Source organism: Neolamprologus multifasciatus, chromosome 13, assembly GCF_963576455.1.
Source record: "Neolamprologus multifasciatus chromosome 13, fNeoMul1.2, whole genome shotgun sequence".
Lineage (NCBI taxonomy): Eukaryota > Metazoa > Chordata > Actinopteri > Cichliformes > Cichlidae > Neolamprologus > Neolamprologus multifasciatus.
The window spans coordinates 26,912,981-26,929,445 of record NC_140451.1 but is presented as its reverse complement, the minus strand read 5'-3'; the positions used below and the strand labels follow the sequence as shown (position 1 = coordinate 26,929,445).

At 40.2% G+C, this 16,465-nt stretch overlaps 1 protein-coding gene across 1 annotated transcript; it reads right to left on the bottom strand.

The window, feature by feature from the left end:
• Window positions 1-13,765: 13,765 nt before the first annotated feature.
• Window positions 13,766-16,383, bottom strand: c1d (C1D nuclear receptor corepressor). Its single transcript, XM_085183275.1, has 5 exons — window positions 16,269-16,383; window positions 15,887-16,016; window positions 14,765-14,831; window positions 14,543-14,598; window positions 13,766-14,454 (listed from the first exon to the last, which is right to left on the bottom strand). The coding sequence occupies exons 2-5, from the start codon at window positions 16,010-16,012 to the stop codon at window positions 14,263-14,265; spliced, it is 441 nt and encodes a 146-aa protein (XP_085039401.1). The 5' UTR covers window positions 16,013-16,016; window positions 16,269-16,383; the 3' UTR covers window positions 13,766-14,262.
• Between the last annotated feature and the right edge of the window lie 82 nt (window positions 16,384-16,465).

The following is a 16,465-nucleotide window of genomic DNA, read 5'->3' as shown; positions in this document are numbered from 1 at the left end:
ATGAAAGCGTACTAATGCTTGTCAAATAAATGTGTGTTTCTCTGTGCTTGGGCATACATGCATGTGCCATTAGGTCTATGTGTGTAACTCTGCATGACTTCTGCACATGCATGCAACCTAAACCAACAGAGCATGTTTGGGAGGAAAGCGCAGTGTCTGGAGATTACAGGTCTCTAACAGCGTGTTAGTGCTCCTCTGTCTTTCCAACATACACAGACATCACAATGCACACACACATACAACTTAGCAGTCTTGCATAGTTTCCATTAGGACACATAGAGACCTGGTGTGTGTAGAAAAGTGAGAGGCAGACAGTTGCACAACCATAACTGTCATTTAAAATCTCCCTCCGGCAGCCTACGGATGACCCCTTGATGCAGTATTAAATCTTCTGTCATCATCAATCACTGTCATATCAAACTTTGTAAAATTCCCTCAAAATACATTTTAAAAAATGGACAGGCATCAAAGTGCTTCACGGAGACAGACGCCATGACAGGTAAAACAACAAGACGTACACTAAAAACACTCCAATAACTGTACCGGAACTAATTTCACCACCACCAGCTTTCCGCATGCTAACTCAAGCAAGCCCGGTCACATAATAGAAACAATGACTCTTTGACTCACTATTACCGCCATTTCTCGTGAGCTGACATCAATTGTTTTGACTCCATCAGAAATCAAATGGAACCACGCACTTGGCGCCTTGCTAAGGTTAAGGCTGCAGCTTCAGAACCAATTCAAAACATGGCTCTCCACCAAGGCATCCACTGCACTGCTGAGCATTATCAAATTCCCAGTGACACTTCCCTTAACGCTTAAAATGCAGAGTGAGATTGGAAGTAATATGCTCAGCTGTGTAAGACAGAGATCATTTTGATACTGTGTAAGATTGGAAAAGCACAGGGGACGCACAAAAAGCCTCTTAGATTGTATAACTTAATCATGCATGAAAGAAGGCAATACAGAAACATTCAGGGCCTATTCAAAAACACTGAGAATTTTTTCAACTCCTGCTAACCCTGTCCAAGTTCAGATCTGCACTGGCAGTGATCGCAGTGTTATGAAGCCAAGCTTTTATGAGCTTTGGCCGTTCACGTTGATGATAGGATCCCTTTATAGCGGAATAACTGTTTTCTGTTAATGACCTCTGGTTACTGTAGCATTAGCATGCTAGCAGAGAAAAATGAAGCAGAAATCCCACAAAATACATCAGCAGAGTCTACTTATTTTGCCAGTGTTTTGAAATAATTGAATTTAAAAGCGTTCTAATGGCCATTTTCTATCATCGGACCCTGCTGATTCACAGTAAAAAGAAACAAAAAACAGAAGAAGAAAGAGAATCCATCCTTGAGCTTGTTTTCAAACCCCATCCCGAGGAACAGCTGTTGTTCATTCTGCTCGGCTGTGCTGGGGAAGAGCACCAAATTGTGCTGTTTTCAGCCCAAATAGCTTACGCACAATTACTCTGCCGGGGATCTGTGTGCGTTGGCACGTCGTTGCAGTTCGCTCTTTGTTTTCTTAATAATTAGCTTGTGTTTTCACAGGGGGTTTATGTGTGTGGGGAAGCCAGTCTTTTCAAGGCTACTTAATCTACTCCCTAGTCGGCCTCCCCTTGTCTCTCTCTGTCTCTAATTCCTTGCTTCGTCTCCGCCTGTTGCCTCACTCTCCCATACTGCCTTATCTTCTGTGTCTCCTTTACGATGCCTAAGGCATGCATGAAAAGTTCAGGTGTTTTTGCTGCAGCTCATATTTGATCTGAGCAGCAAAGTAAAATGATGAAAAATGACACAATTTTGCATCACTGGGTTCTTCTTTCCTTGAAGGCTTGTGAATTCTGAAGATGATCAGATTGGTGGTCATGGTGAGCACTGGGTGATTTTATAGCTCGGAGTCTGTGTATCTATGTTTTACTAATATAAAATCATAACGATATTCACTACTATTCTAAACAATTCTGTCTATGACACCCAGACGAATCACATACACTTTGTTTTTTTCCCTAACACCTCAGTCCTTTGGTTTATCTCGACAAAATGGAATAACAAAGCTTTAATCAGTATTTGAAAACTAAACATAGATACTGTGTCCAAGCAGAGCTCACTTAATGTGTATCCAACACATGAACCTCGTGTTAAACACACTTCCACTGTAAACATGTCAATCAATAGTGTCCATGTTTGATTAGTGGTCGATCTGCTCTGTGCGAGCCAATCTCATTGATTTCCCACCTGCCCAGTCAGCTCAATCACCTTGACCCCAATAGGATCTGCTCACATGCTTTGTGTTAATTAAACTAAACTAAGAGCGTGTGTTTGATAAAGCACCCATACACAGATAAAGACAGGATCACTTGTGGTCAGCTTGGCTGGCACACATGCATTTGAGACGTTACAGTAGAAGCACTTTGGCCGCAGTGTCACCAGCACACTCATTGGACTATCTTGGAAAATGTGGCTAAAGACGGTGAATGAGTAGCACTTCCTTGAAATAGCTGCCATTTAGAATGCTTAAGCAAACATTTCCTGTGCAAATGTTAAGGTTAACAGACGCTGATTGTTGAAAAGAAAAATAATTGCAAAGATATAATTTTAGTTGCAAATGGTGGTAAATGAGGTATAACTATAATGAAAACTTGTCCAACTTTCATAATGAGAGTCACGGCCAAGTTTTCAAGGCTAAACGATGGCCACAATGAATGGATCAGAATTATCCAAAGCGAGGTCTGTAAACGCCAAGTGTTTCAAAGTCAACTGCTCCTGTAAAGCTGTCTGACGGTAGAGGCTGTGCAGAGCTGGTCCCAGGTGTGAACGCATAAAACTTCATGAATGTAGGGTTGATGTTTATCAGCCGTGCCGTACATGCTTAGTTGACTTTTGATAGATTGTCAGACTCTCTTTCTCTTTCTCTTTCTCTCTGTCTCGCTCTTTCAATTTAAAAGCCTGGCAGACAGTCACATTGGAAAAGCAGGAGTGATGCTGAAACAACAAACAAAAAGTAAACATATGTGTCAAAGGAGCTTGCAAAGAAAAGCGTCTGGACTTCTTTAAGTTACTTGAAGACGTTTCACCTCTCATCCGAGAAGCTTCTTCAGTTCTAAGGTCAAATGGTGGAGAGTCCCAGATATAAACCTAGTGGGAGTATCCCCCCACAGAGAGACAAAAGGACCCCCCGATGATCCTCTAATCGCCTGAGCAAAGGTGTGGAACTGGGTGCGGGTCGCAATCAGCCAGAGTTTCGGGTGAGTTCATTGTGAAACCTGGCCCCACCTTATCATGTGAATTCCTGAGGTCAGATGGCCTCCTTTGACTAGGATGACCTGGATGACTGAGAACCTTCACAGACATAAACATATGTGTCAAACAAATGTCAAAATAACAGAAAATATGAAAAAAACATAAATGAAAATTTAAATTCATTATTTTTTCATGATGTCTTTCTTTAAAGATATGCAAATGATCCTTGCAGGGACGTATAAAGTGGCTATCACGACATTCTCCATGGCGTTTGTGTTCCACTGGACATCATTTTCCAGTCAGAACAGATCCGACTCGCTGCTGCGTTTGCATGTTTCTGCAGTTCCATTGGCAAACGTGGAAGTATTCTGCATCGAGCCAGATCTTTTATAATCTGTGTGCATTTGTCTCTGATATCTTGATACAACTCTCAGGTGGTTAAAAGTGAAAATCACGTCTCATCTCTTGCAGTGTGGAGTAGCTGAATAGCCTTGGTTCTGTGGGGAGTTGGTTCTTCTTGTGGCAGCTTTTCTCCTCACTAAGACTGTACTCATGAGTCAGCCTTAGTTTTGAACTGGTCACACTCTCTGTTAGATCAAACATAACCCTGGAAGACCTAAACCTAAACAAACGTCTCCTCGAAACACTGAAATAAAGTGTTTTAAAAAGTTGAAATCACAAGCACAGGAATATGTGGAAACTCAGGTCACTGGCAAAAAGCCTGCATGAACTTGATACTCCCTACTTTCCTTAATCTGGCAAAGAGCAAAGCCTCGAACAAACTGACATCATGGAATACTGATTCTAATAGCTATTGAGAATCCAAATCCTGCAAAAATATTTTACCACTCAATAATAAATTTCAGGTGCCACGTGTAGCATTATTAAGTTTGATAAATGTCGGCATTATATCAAGATAAAGCAAGCTCCTGAAGTTCAGTAATGCATTTTCCATCAAAATGAAGCACACCTAACAGCTCTTCTTCCAACATATGTTTCACAGAATGTTTGGAGGAAAGACAAGAACAGAGCACAGAATATGAGAGAAAATGTAGGAAGTAATGATGCAGTCTCCAAAGTCACATGCACACTATCAAACTGAGAGCACAGATTGTGCATAAAGTGAACCTGATGAAGAGAAGGAGAAGATACAAATTGCATTCACATGATCACACATGCACGCACACACACAAAGGTATACTTTCTCACTGGTCTGCGCTCTCAGTGAGGGCATAGGAATGGGGTCACACCTGCACCGGCTGGCAGGGGTGATAAACGATGTTGCTTTAAACTCTGGAGACCGTCATTTTTGGGAGCCACTGTTTACCCTCCATTGAAGTATAATGGGGGCCTTTGAAGACCAGAGCGTTCGGGACAGAGGCTGCCCTCTGTCTGCTGTTTTGAGAGGAGAAACTAGCACTCGTTTAGCTAATGACACATTCTGCTTCGATTTGCCATAATAGGATAGAGCAGGCCTCTGACTGAGGTCTGGCATTTCCTATTCTGGCCGCTCTGGAAAGTTTCTCAGAGCCTTCAATGATCAAATAAAAAAAAAAAATCAAGTTGTTTGTGAAGATTTTTCTTAAAATCCAGTACAGTGTCAAGTTTTCTGATGCAAATCAAGTTGCCAAAAAAGTAAAAGAGATCATATTGTGTAAACAAAAACTAAGCATGAGCTTCACTGCCATGCACAGCTCTTGCATTTCAATCATCGCCTGCCCAACAACTTTTCTGTATCACACACCAAGGCTGCCTTTTCATGCTAGTTTGGAAAAGTCATCAGCAGATCTTCTTACCACCCCTCTTATCAGATGAGGTTGCATATCCTCCTTGTTTGTCTTTAAAGCCCGAAGTGATGCGAAAACGAGTCTAGACTGCAGCTGTCTCAGTATGAAGCATACCAAACCGTCCCTGAAAAGCGTTAATCTCTGTCTCACACACGTGCATGTACACAGACCGACATTAACACCAATACGGCTACAGTAAAACAAGTAAAAGCACTCCACTTAGAGAACACACAATCAGGCACACCAGTGCAGATACAATCAAGTACTTTAAACACAAACACACACACACACACACAATTACATGGATATGCATGCAGAGCTACAGAAAAAACAGCCAATTGATGTCAATCCAAGCATGCAGCGGCTGTGTATTAGATCATGATTAACCCCTACTGCCTGCATCCATTTTTCCTTTTACATTTACTGTTAGGAGATTTATGCGGTTGGACTTTAACTGAAAGTCTTATATCAACAGTCATCCATGTTTTCAGTTTCTATTCAATGCATTTTGATTATACTGTCCATGCAGATTTGCAACTGCGAACAGACAACTAAGGGTAAAGTTTAGTCAGCAAATACAAAAGCACTTTAAATACACGTTACGTTTTATCTATGAAATTGTGGCAGATTAAAGATCATTATGTTCCCGCTTATGTCTGCAAACACTTTTCTTTTACAGTTAAAATGTAAACTGTGTATGTTAGTAGTAAAGTAGGAAAAGCACGAGAACACATGCAGACCACCTTCAGAAATCCTCCCATAAAATCAACACAATTCACCAATAATAGAAACTTTTTTCTTTTAATTAGAAAAAAAAACTTCTCTTAGCTAAACAACCCTGGAGGGAAGTTGCAACCATAACAAATGGGTTTAAATAACAACATGCAGCAGCAATCTCCTCACAGCACGGTGCATTGCGGATGTCATTCATCACGCCACCGCAGCATAACGCGGGACTTCCACAACAATTACTTCTGTCATTAAACTCCCAGTATTGTTGTCGTTTTCTTGTGTGATAAGGGTGATTACTGGCCAAGCGAGGGCTAATCTTCTCTGATCTGCTCTGTGGTGGGAAGAAAAGCAAACCTCAGCTTGCCACTCAAGCTGGACTAGAGGACGGGGTTGTACTGCTGTGTTTGACTGCCCCCCTGTGGCTGTTTTGGGGGACTTAAAGTAAAGAGTGCCCCGTCTGAGACTCCCAAGTGGCTTTACAGTCAGCTTATATGGGGGAAACAGTTTAGTCAAATTAAATCAAATGTAAACTTTATTTTTTTTCGTCTCTTCAAAAAACAAATAAACAACGTGATGATTCCTAGAAGAAGACTGAAGGATTTGTGTAGCATGTTAAGCCTGTAGCATGAAATAATTGCTGGAAATTTTTAATTTTGTGAAAATGAAGCGTTTTTTAAAAAAATAAATAAATATTAATTTGCTTATATGAGTTTCATTTCTATCATATTTAGCTTAATCCTGCATTGATTGCATATATTGACATTTTCAATTCGCAAACACGGATCTATCAAATAGGATACACCTGGATTCATAGGGCTAGTAGTTGGATCTTTTCATAAATGCATACAGCCAAGCAATGTTGCTATGAAAATACAAAATATATATTCAGTTTTTAAATATACCACTACTAAGATATCATAGATATGTGTTTTCCAGAATAAAAAGCTAAACGACTCAAAGGAATCCTCAAATAATCATTTGTTTTGATATTTTAAAAAATAATTTTCCTCTAATCTAATGTTGCATTGTTATCATGTGTGTTTATTGCAGGTTTGCAACTCACAGAGCTCATATTTGTGAATCTTGTACTGACAGGTGTGGCAATAAAGTCTGTATATCTCACCGGTCCCATCTCCTCTTAATTGGACAGATAAAAATTGTATACAACAGGTGTGGGGTTGATGTTTTTAACAAAGGTTAAATCAACAAAAAATAGCTCTTAAAATTTAGCTAACTTAATGGTTTAGGTTACATTCTAATTCTGTGCTGACATCATCTGCAAAAAGACTTAAACTTGGTGTAAATATTAAGCAGCACAGCATACAAGCTCCTCTTTTTACAGCAGTCCAGTCAAGTACAGTAAATGGACAGACTGCTGCTCTCACAAGCTTTTTTACTCTCTCAGGCTACATCATTCACATCATCGTAAAAGTGGGGGCCCTTCATCACTTTACAGTACCCGGTGCTACCGTTAGCCCCAGGCTCTCACATCAGGCCTGCAGCCTTCCGCCCCACAGTAGCTGTAAACCTCGCCTCTGAATGTACAAGCGAAGCGGGATGAGAAGGGTTATTGATGTGCTATAAACCCCATTATTTTATTGAGGCAAAGAGGAAACTATAGCGTGCGTGAAGGAGAGCGGGCTCTCTAGCTGTTCATATCCAGCAGGTGAGTTTCTTTCGAGGAAAACTTAGGAGGAACAAGAGATGCTGCTGTTGTGGTGTTTGTTTGCACAGAGGCATTATAAAATGCAGCAAGTGCAGAGATGATTGTGTAACTTGGACAAGCATGTGGATATTTCCCCAGTGTGAGGAAAATATTATTCAGTTTAGTTGTCTGTTCAAGATCATAGTGCATGCATGAAAGATGAAAACAAAATGCTGTTCACTTCACTCTTTATAAGAGCCGTATCTGGATGTAAGTCTAGAAATCCACGGGACTTAGATGCCAGCGGGGTCTTTAATTTGACATACGCCAAAAAATTAACGTTCAAATAGTTTTAAAAGTGCTGAGCACACTAAAAACAGCTAGTGAATAACCCACATGAATTTAAGAAGACTGACTCATACATGATATTGTTATCACAGCAAATTTTACAGTGTCTTAAAAGGAAAGCAGAGTGAAAGCTGCGGCAAATGTGGCCCTGCAATATCAACTAATAAAGACATATGATCCGAGGAGAAACAATACTTAAATTTTTCCTAGTTGGCAAATCAAAATCACTTACAAGCCGCATGCAACCAAATCTACCCCAAATATTCCTGTAAACCTACAAGCCTGTAGGATAATATGACTCCAGCATCAGCTACTGTATAGAGAGGAGAGTGAAATTCAGAGTTTTTATATGAGACTGGCCAGCTGCTCTCCACTCTGCCCCAGCTGTTTGAGTCTTATATACAACAGAGGAGACCTGCTCCCGTCTGCACGCTAATAACATCAACCTGTGACTCACCTCATCCTGCGAAGGTAGCTGGCTTCGCATGTAACACTGTGCGCTAGTACTAAACAAGAACAGACACAATGGATTCAGTGACCTTGTACATGGCTGCTGCAAAATAAAAATCCTTAGGGTGATCACTTGTCATGTGCAGAGGAATCTTCAGTCATGCTCTTTATGCTGAAGGCTCAGACTTAAGGCATTCCTCTGGAAATTTATGTCCAAACAGCTGTGGTCTCATCCGCCTCTGTATGGATCTAGGAGACAACGCTATCCCAGGAATTACGAGGGGATCCAATCCATTACACACCTCCAATCAACTCCGAGTCTACATATATGCACATGCAATCCATTTTCTGTGTGCCTTTGTACGTCTCTCAACATGTGTAACAGTCAGTGTTTTCCTGCTTTCACAGCATGCTTGCAGCTGCCTAACTCCTTCTGTATGTGCGTTTGTGTGTGCGAGACTGTGCGCACGTTCACGCGTGCTTGTGTGCAAAGGATTCGGAGATGGTTTCGCGTTCAGCTCTTTGATGGCTGGACGGTTATCCTGAGGCTTTATGCATCGGAAGGCCATGGTTTAAAGGGGAAAAACCCCGATTTCACATTGCAGCCATATGGGGTGATACATTCCGCCTCCTAAAAAGAGGTCCGTGCCAGAGGTAAACATTGGGACACAGTAATAGATGAGGTCTTCAAATGGCCACAGAGTGTGCAGCACACTGACTTCATCTTAAGCCTGGTCTGCACATGTGAAAAAGACAATAAATAAGCCCAGTTTAATAAGACGGTTTCATTTTCAAAACTTTATTTATCTATTAAAAGGTCATTGAAAGCAATTTCCTATTTCACATTTAGAAACATTCAAACGTCTGAACTTCTCAGTACAATCACAGATGCCACTTTGACTTGGTTTGGGAGAAAAGACAACATTTACTCACAAAGAAAACCTAATAGCTCATTTTAACCTGATAGATGACAGGCCAACCCCAACTCAGCAAATGAGGGGTATTTCTGGGGAGAGAGTTTTTTCTCTTCATTGGCAGGAGTAACGTCATTTTAAGGATGGAAACACAATGAAGTGTGATGGTGATGTGTTTAGCGAGAGGATTTCAAGGCCTTGGTTTCTATGTGCTTTCAGCATGGCGTCACAGTATTATATGGCTAAATCCCGCTGGGATGTACAGAGAAGGAAAGTGTAGATAGACACAAAGAAGTGAAGAAAGGTAAATCATGAATTTGCGTCCTTGATGAAATTGTCCAAGTACTACTGCTGTTTTTGTGTCACATTTCGAAAAATTCAAGAGAAATGAATGGAAACCAGATTTAGCATTGACAGTTTGCCTATTAATGCTTCTCCACAAAACTGTACTATAGTTTCTAATGACAAATGAAATATATTGAGCTTAGATGGAAACATTAGGTAAGGAAATAGCAAGTTCACAAGTTCAGTGGGTGTTCTGACCAGAAGCGTGTTATTAGCTTTTAAAGGGAAATGAATTATTTTTTGGTTATTTCAGCAGTAGAGAGGATTAACAGTTGCTTAGTTGTCTTCAAATCCATGAGAAAAAAAATCAGGATTATCAGAACTTCAAGAAATAGAATAGAAGGAACTGACCCCACTCTCTGCTGGACAGTTTGGTGGTCTGAACTGTCTCACCTTCTGACGCTTGAAAAAAAGCAATTTGTCTCTGTGCTGGACGGCTAGCTAAAACAAAAACATTGTTATCACGATTAATCAGCGGCTCTGTCATCAGGTCTGAGGTGAACAGAAAGTGGCACAAATGACTGGATGGAATTTGTGGTGTGTCAGATGGAATAAAGCGGCAATAGATGCAATCCTTCTCTCACATTCACTGACATTTCACCCAGCTATTCCAGAGAAAGCTTGTCCTAGTGGGCTTATATGCCCCATCATTCTCTGCAACACAGGCTGCAATGAAATGACTTTCCAGGTCTGTGTAGGTGATGCACTTTGGGATTTTAAAGGTTTTCAGATTCAGCCTTATGAAATGCAACATGTGGCATTGTGCTTTTGTGAATTATAGCATTTTTAAACAAATCTTTTAGTTTTCAATCAGGCACCTGTGCCCATCTGAGACTGATTCTTTTTTTTTTTAGCAGGCAAGCACATACAATTTAACCTCCAATTCAAATTACTAAAACGTACTCTGTGCATATCATCCCAATTTTAAATTTGAATCTCAGCATTTAATGTGGACAGCAAGCCCTTCTTCGGATAAAGAAAATGCGATGTGATTGAAAACTCCAGCTACTAAATTGGACCTTGTGGTAAGATGATTTTAGGTCAAGAATAAACTCTGGATCCCATTTTGTCAGTGCTTTTCATTGTTTATCTGCAGCGTGGTGCTTTAAAGGCAAAAAAAAAGAAAGAAAAAAAATCTTCCCGACTTTCCATTCCCAAACTAGAACACATTGTTCCTCATTTTTTAACATTCCCTTTCTCAAAATATGAGTACCGGTACTTTATACTGGGCTGAAAAGCACCAAATACAAGAAAAGAGAGGTGAAAGTGAAGAAATACATTTTCTCTTGTGCCCCAGTAAAACTTATGACTTCTCTAAAGAATAGATAAGACACCCCGAATGTATCTGATGAGACACACATGATAAATTCCAGGATATTAGAGGCAATGCAATAAAAAGTCTGGCTAGTGATTACATGGACATTATTTGAGGCTTCTGGATTTCAGCACTGTAATCATAGTGTAGCCTATTTATAACATCTTGTAACTGACAATCCAGCTCAAACTCTGTGATTTAAAGCAGGTTAACGCAGTCTTTTGTCAGCAGACTCCATCCTTTTAGGAGACAGACGTTTGCAACAAAGGCTGCCTCTAACGCCATCTTGCCTGAAGAGGTCATTTGGTCTGATGCCTTTCACTCCATGTAATATAAACTTCCTCACCGCAAGCTGCTCACAAACAGCATAAATAAACAACCGCGGGACAAATCAGGGTTTGGAACTAGTTAGGGCTCACAATTTCAACATGAGAGTTTGTTTGTTCAAATTTGCTCGCACTGTGACCTAACTCCTTTATACTCAGCACATGTGTGGAAGAGGGCATTTGAAGGCGGGGGAAAAGCAGAAAAATCCATATTTTTCCAATATGCAGACGGGGCTGTTCATCAGGCAAAGTTTGACACATGTCTTTGAACAGAGTTTGAAACAACAACTTGGTGGAAAAACTTTTAAAAAAATGGAGTAGGAGGCTTTGGCTAAACAAATGTCATTTTTGGACGCTGCTGTAGGGAGGATGAGAAAAGGAAAGATGATGAAAAGAATGAAATGATACATTCCTTAGAATCTAACTCACTGCTTCGCTGTTTCCTGAGCTTGATTAGAGGGATGCAGTGACTCGAGGGTACATTAAGATTAAGATCTCGGCTGTCCAGAGGGAATTAGAAAAAGGAAGCTATATGGGTGCTTTTATCAAATGTGACATTGGTTTTTATAAGAGGGAGTCGCATTACAGCCTATGCTTATACCATGCAGCCATCCAACTACAACACTGTTTGCCATGGTTACAAAGGCCACTTTGTAATCAAAAGGTCACCAGTTTGACCGACGTGAGGGCCGATACAAGTTGCTATCGTGAATTAAATATTCCTCTGCTTGATTGTTATTTAGTACAATGCAGTGTATAAAGGCAGTCTCAACCTTTTATTTTGTACCATTATTCTAATGAAATGAGCTCTACAGTATTGTTCACTTTGACCAAGAAGGTGAAACACAAACATATGGGTTTTTAGTATGTCAGTGTTAAAGGTGTTTCATTCAAGAAATGAATTTTAAAAATATTTGCATGTTTTCGACTCTCGTTATTAGTGCTGAAAGTTTTTAAATGAAAGTAAAAACTGTATTTTTCGTCAGAAGGAAATCAGTTTGGGTTACACGTGATATTCTGCCTGTAAAAACTGGCTTAATTATTGCTTTGTTGGATGTTTCTGTAATATAAATTGCTGGTTTTATTGACCTTTTCACTACTTACTGTTGGGATGTTTGGATTGTCTGTATAGGTTCTCATTCACCTTGGTCACAGTCATCTAAAGCAGCGATCCCCAACCTTTTGTGGCTAACGGACCAGTTTATGTCCAACAATATTTTCACTGACCGGCCTTTAAGATATCACGGTTAAATACAACAAAATAAAACCAGTACCGGTACAAAAAAAAAAAAGAGGATTTATTCATAACACACGGGAAAAGACCCAGGGAAACTGAGTTAAGGATAAAAACTATTTTAAAAAAAAATAACAGTAAAACTCTGAAAACCACAAATTTCACACTTGAGTCTCAACTCTCGCGACCCATTACCAAACGACTCACAGACTGGGCCGGGGGCTGGGGACCGCTGATCTAAAGTGAATAGGAGTCGAGGGCAGTTGAACAATCTGGACGTACTTGTGAGTCACAGGCATGTTATAACCACCTTCATTAGGACAACAGTAGAGGTTATATACTACCGATCAGCTTTTAGAACTGAAGAAGCTTTTTGAATGGTGTTCATCAGAACAATAAACTGGATTGGACTCACAACTCAAATGCCCTGTACAGGAAAGGGCAGAGCAGGCTGTATCTGCTGTGGAAGCTCAGGTCTTTTGGAGTCAAGGGCCCACTCCTGAAGACCTTCTATGACTCTGTGGTGGCCTCAGCCATATTTCACGGTGTGGTCTGCTGGGGACAGAAAGAGACTGAACAGACAGATCCGGAGGGCCAGCTCTGTTCTAGGATGCCCTCTGGACCCAGTGGAGGTGGTGAGTGACAGGAGAATGGTGGCTAAGCTGTCATCCCTGTTGGATGCAATCTCCCACCCCATGCAGGAGACTGTGACAGCACTGAGCAGCTCCTTCAGTGGCTGCGGCACCCATGATGTGGGACAGACAGATTTTGCAGGTCTTTCCTTCCATCGGCTGTCAGACTCCACAACAGAGACTGTGCAGTTGACCAAACACGTGCAGACACACACGCAATACCAATAAGTGTAATTTTTTTTTGACAACATAGTATTTTATTCTATTTTATATAGTATGTTATTCTTTTATCTCATTCTATTTCATTGTTTTTCTTAATTTTTGCTGCTGTAACTTTGCATGTCCACTTTCTGCTGTGACACAACAAAGTTGGGACTAATAAAGGTTTATCTTATCTCATCTTAAAAGAAGGACTATTGAGGAAGACTATCAAGAAACAAAAACAACAATAAGCCTTCAAAAAGAGAAAATTAATATTAAGATAAACTCAATTCTGCTCAGTATTAATTTTAGCTTTCTGTAAGCTCACTGGTGCGGCCCTCAACAATAATCCTAGCTTCTCATGTGGCCCTTTAGGAAAATTAATTGCCGACCACCGACCACTGCCTTAGACAGATCAGCAGTGTATCATACGGTCAGTTTATATAACCACCATGCACTCTCAGATCGACCAGAGGAAACAGACAGCTGAGCAGAAGGCTCACATCCTGTACTGGCTTCCTGAAATGCGACACTATTAAACATTTCAGCACCATGCTGACAATAAACTGTATAAAAGAAAATAATTTAAACACTGTATTTTGGTGAATATTTTTATGCTAAAGGCATTATACTCACAAAACCATTTTCTTGATGATGTTCAAAACATTGCATTTGTTTAAAAATAAAATAAAATGAAACTTTGATTCCTATAATCACTTTCAAAATACAAAGATTTAGACCAGCGCAACATTACAGGAGCATTACAACATGTTTCAAACCTAGAGCAGCTGTTAGCATCAAGATCCAAAAGTATGTGAGACTGCCCTGAGACGACGTGTCAAACGTAGCAACTACAGTCTTTCGCTTGTCAAACACATTTGCAGACTGCTGCGGGGCAGCCATGAAAATTTACACGACTCCGAGCTATGATCCTGATGATGGATTGTTCTGTTTAGCTGTCTTGTGTAATTGTTGATCAGACAACCTTAGCCTTCAAATGTGGCTTATGACCAAAATGTTTTACCTCAGTGTTCATCACCCTTAAAGGTCGTGATCTTTTGCGCTTTGACATACTCTGCAGCTTCTTCTTTATTTCATTTCTGCTTTGAACGCTTTGATGGCGGAGTTTCTGAAGATGTGCTTGCTGCTTTTTTTTTAGAATCCTTATCATCAGGATCATAAAGAGCACTCCTGACGAAGCGTGCGGCAGCTCCCTTATCCAGACGGGCAGCTTTTTTCTTCTCTGTGATCTCTTTCACTTTGTTCATATATGTCCTTATTCGCTCCTGAAACAACAGGATGGTTACTGAGGAATTAGACAACACATATGAATCCATGTGAGCAAATAATAAGTCAGAGATAGATGGCACATACCAATTCCTGTTTGATTCCATGTTCTCTGGGATTTATCCCTTGTGTTACCAAGTACACTGAGTAAGATAAAAATAAAGCCACATGTCCACACTTTACACACAAAATGACATCCATGTATGGAAAAGTTGGAATGTATTTGTCTCTTCAGTATGCTTTTGCTAAATTTATTTCATCTATATTCAACAAGATATAAATATTAGACAAAATAGGGAGAAAACTCACTCCAGAATAATGAATTAAGGGTGTAGGCAGACATCAGATCCAGCTTGGCTTGATCCAGAGGATCCAACTGTTAATGAACCAAATTTTATTTTATTTATAGCCTCCTGCATATGACAGATTAGTATCACTTTTTTCATTAAATGTATTTGTAACATATTCAATGCACAGTATTGTTTCACTGAATAAAATTTTGCTCTATAAAAGAAAATAAATATAAACACACTAGCCACTTTATTAGGTACATCTTCCTAGCATTGGGTTTTGACATCCTTTACACTCAGAAGTGCCTTAATTCTTCATAGCATAGATTTAACAGGGAGGTGGAAACATTGCCCAGAGTTCTGGTCCATATTGATATGATAGCATCACACAGCTGGTACCGCTATGTCAGCTGTACATCCATGATGTGAATGTCCTGTTCCGCCACATCCCAAAGATAATCTGTTTCACTGAGATCTGGTGACGATGGAGGTCATCTGAGTACAGTGAACCAATAGTCATGGCAAGAAACCAGTTTGAGATGATTTAAGGACATGGCATGTTACACTGCAGGAAGCAGCTATCAGACGATGCATACACTGAGGTTATAAAGGAAAAGACATGGTCAGCAACAATACTTAGGTAGGCCAGCACTTCTGTTGTTGTCACCCATCAGCTGCCATGCTCAATGTGTTGTGTGTTCAGAGATGCTCTTCTGCATACCCTTACTGTTGCCTTCTTATGAGCCTGTGGCAGTCTGGCCATTCTCCTCTACCGTCTGGCATCAACATGACATTTTCACCCAGAGAACAGACACTCACTGGATATTTTCTCTTTTTTAGACCATTGTATGTAACCGTATAAATGATTGTTATGGAAAATCCCAGAAGATCCGCAATTTTCTGAAATACTAAGACCATGTTTCATCCCCATCTCAGTTGTTTTTCTTGACCATGTTCACATTCCTAAATTGATTGAGCTATTGGCACATTAAATAATCTGTTACCAAGTAGCTGACCATGTGTTTCTAACAAAGTGGCCGGTGAGCGCACGAGTGTATACAGATAGTAGGTACGCACAAGCACAAATCTAAACCAACAAAAAGACCACAGTACCCGATGTGTATATTAGTATTAGGCCTACCTTTTGCAGCAGGTCATTTCTGGGCATCGACATCAACTGCTCCAAGATGGTTTTAACTGAAGTCACTGACGAGTCGAAGCACGTGAGCTGTTCATCTATCTCGTGAGGGTAGTCCTCTGCGGCCATATTTCTGTAAAATAATTGAATAATTACAACGTCGTGTAACTTTCCTATAGGACTATTTTTCATTAGAAGAACAGAAAAACAATAGCAATGTGTCCAGGGAGAGAGCTAGCATGCAATGCTAACAGGAAACCAAACTAACGTTTAGATAAGCTGAGGAAAGTGACAAAAGGGATAGATGCAAGTTACTAATTACTGATTTAATAGCAAAACGGGATCACTGTAAATTAAATCTAACAAAACAAAATCACATATTTACCCTGTTAGCAGACAACACGCTTTAGCCGACAGGAAATGACGTTAAAACTGTGACCTAGTCGTCTTCGTTTTCCTCTTCGCTCCTCTACCGCCGTCTGCCGTTGGGATGAGTGGAACAGCTAGTTATCGTTAGCTAATTTTTTTTTTTTCAGCGTGATAACAATTTTATTTGCAGTTTTCTATATTTTGTTTAATAAC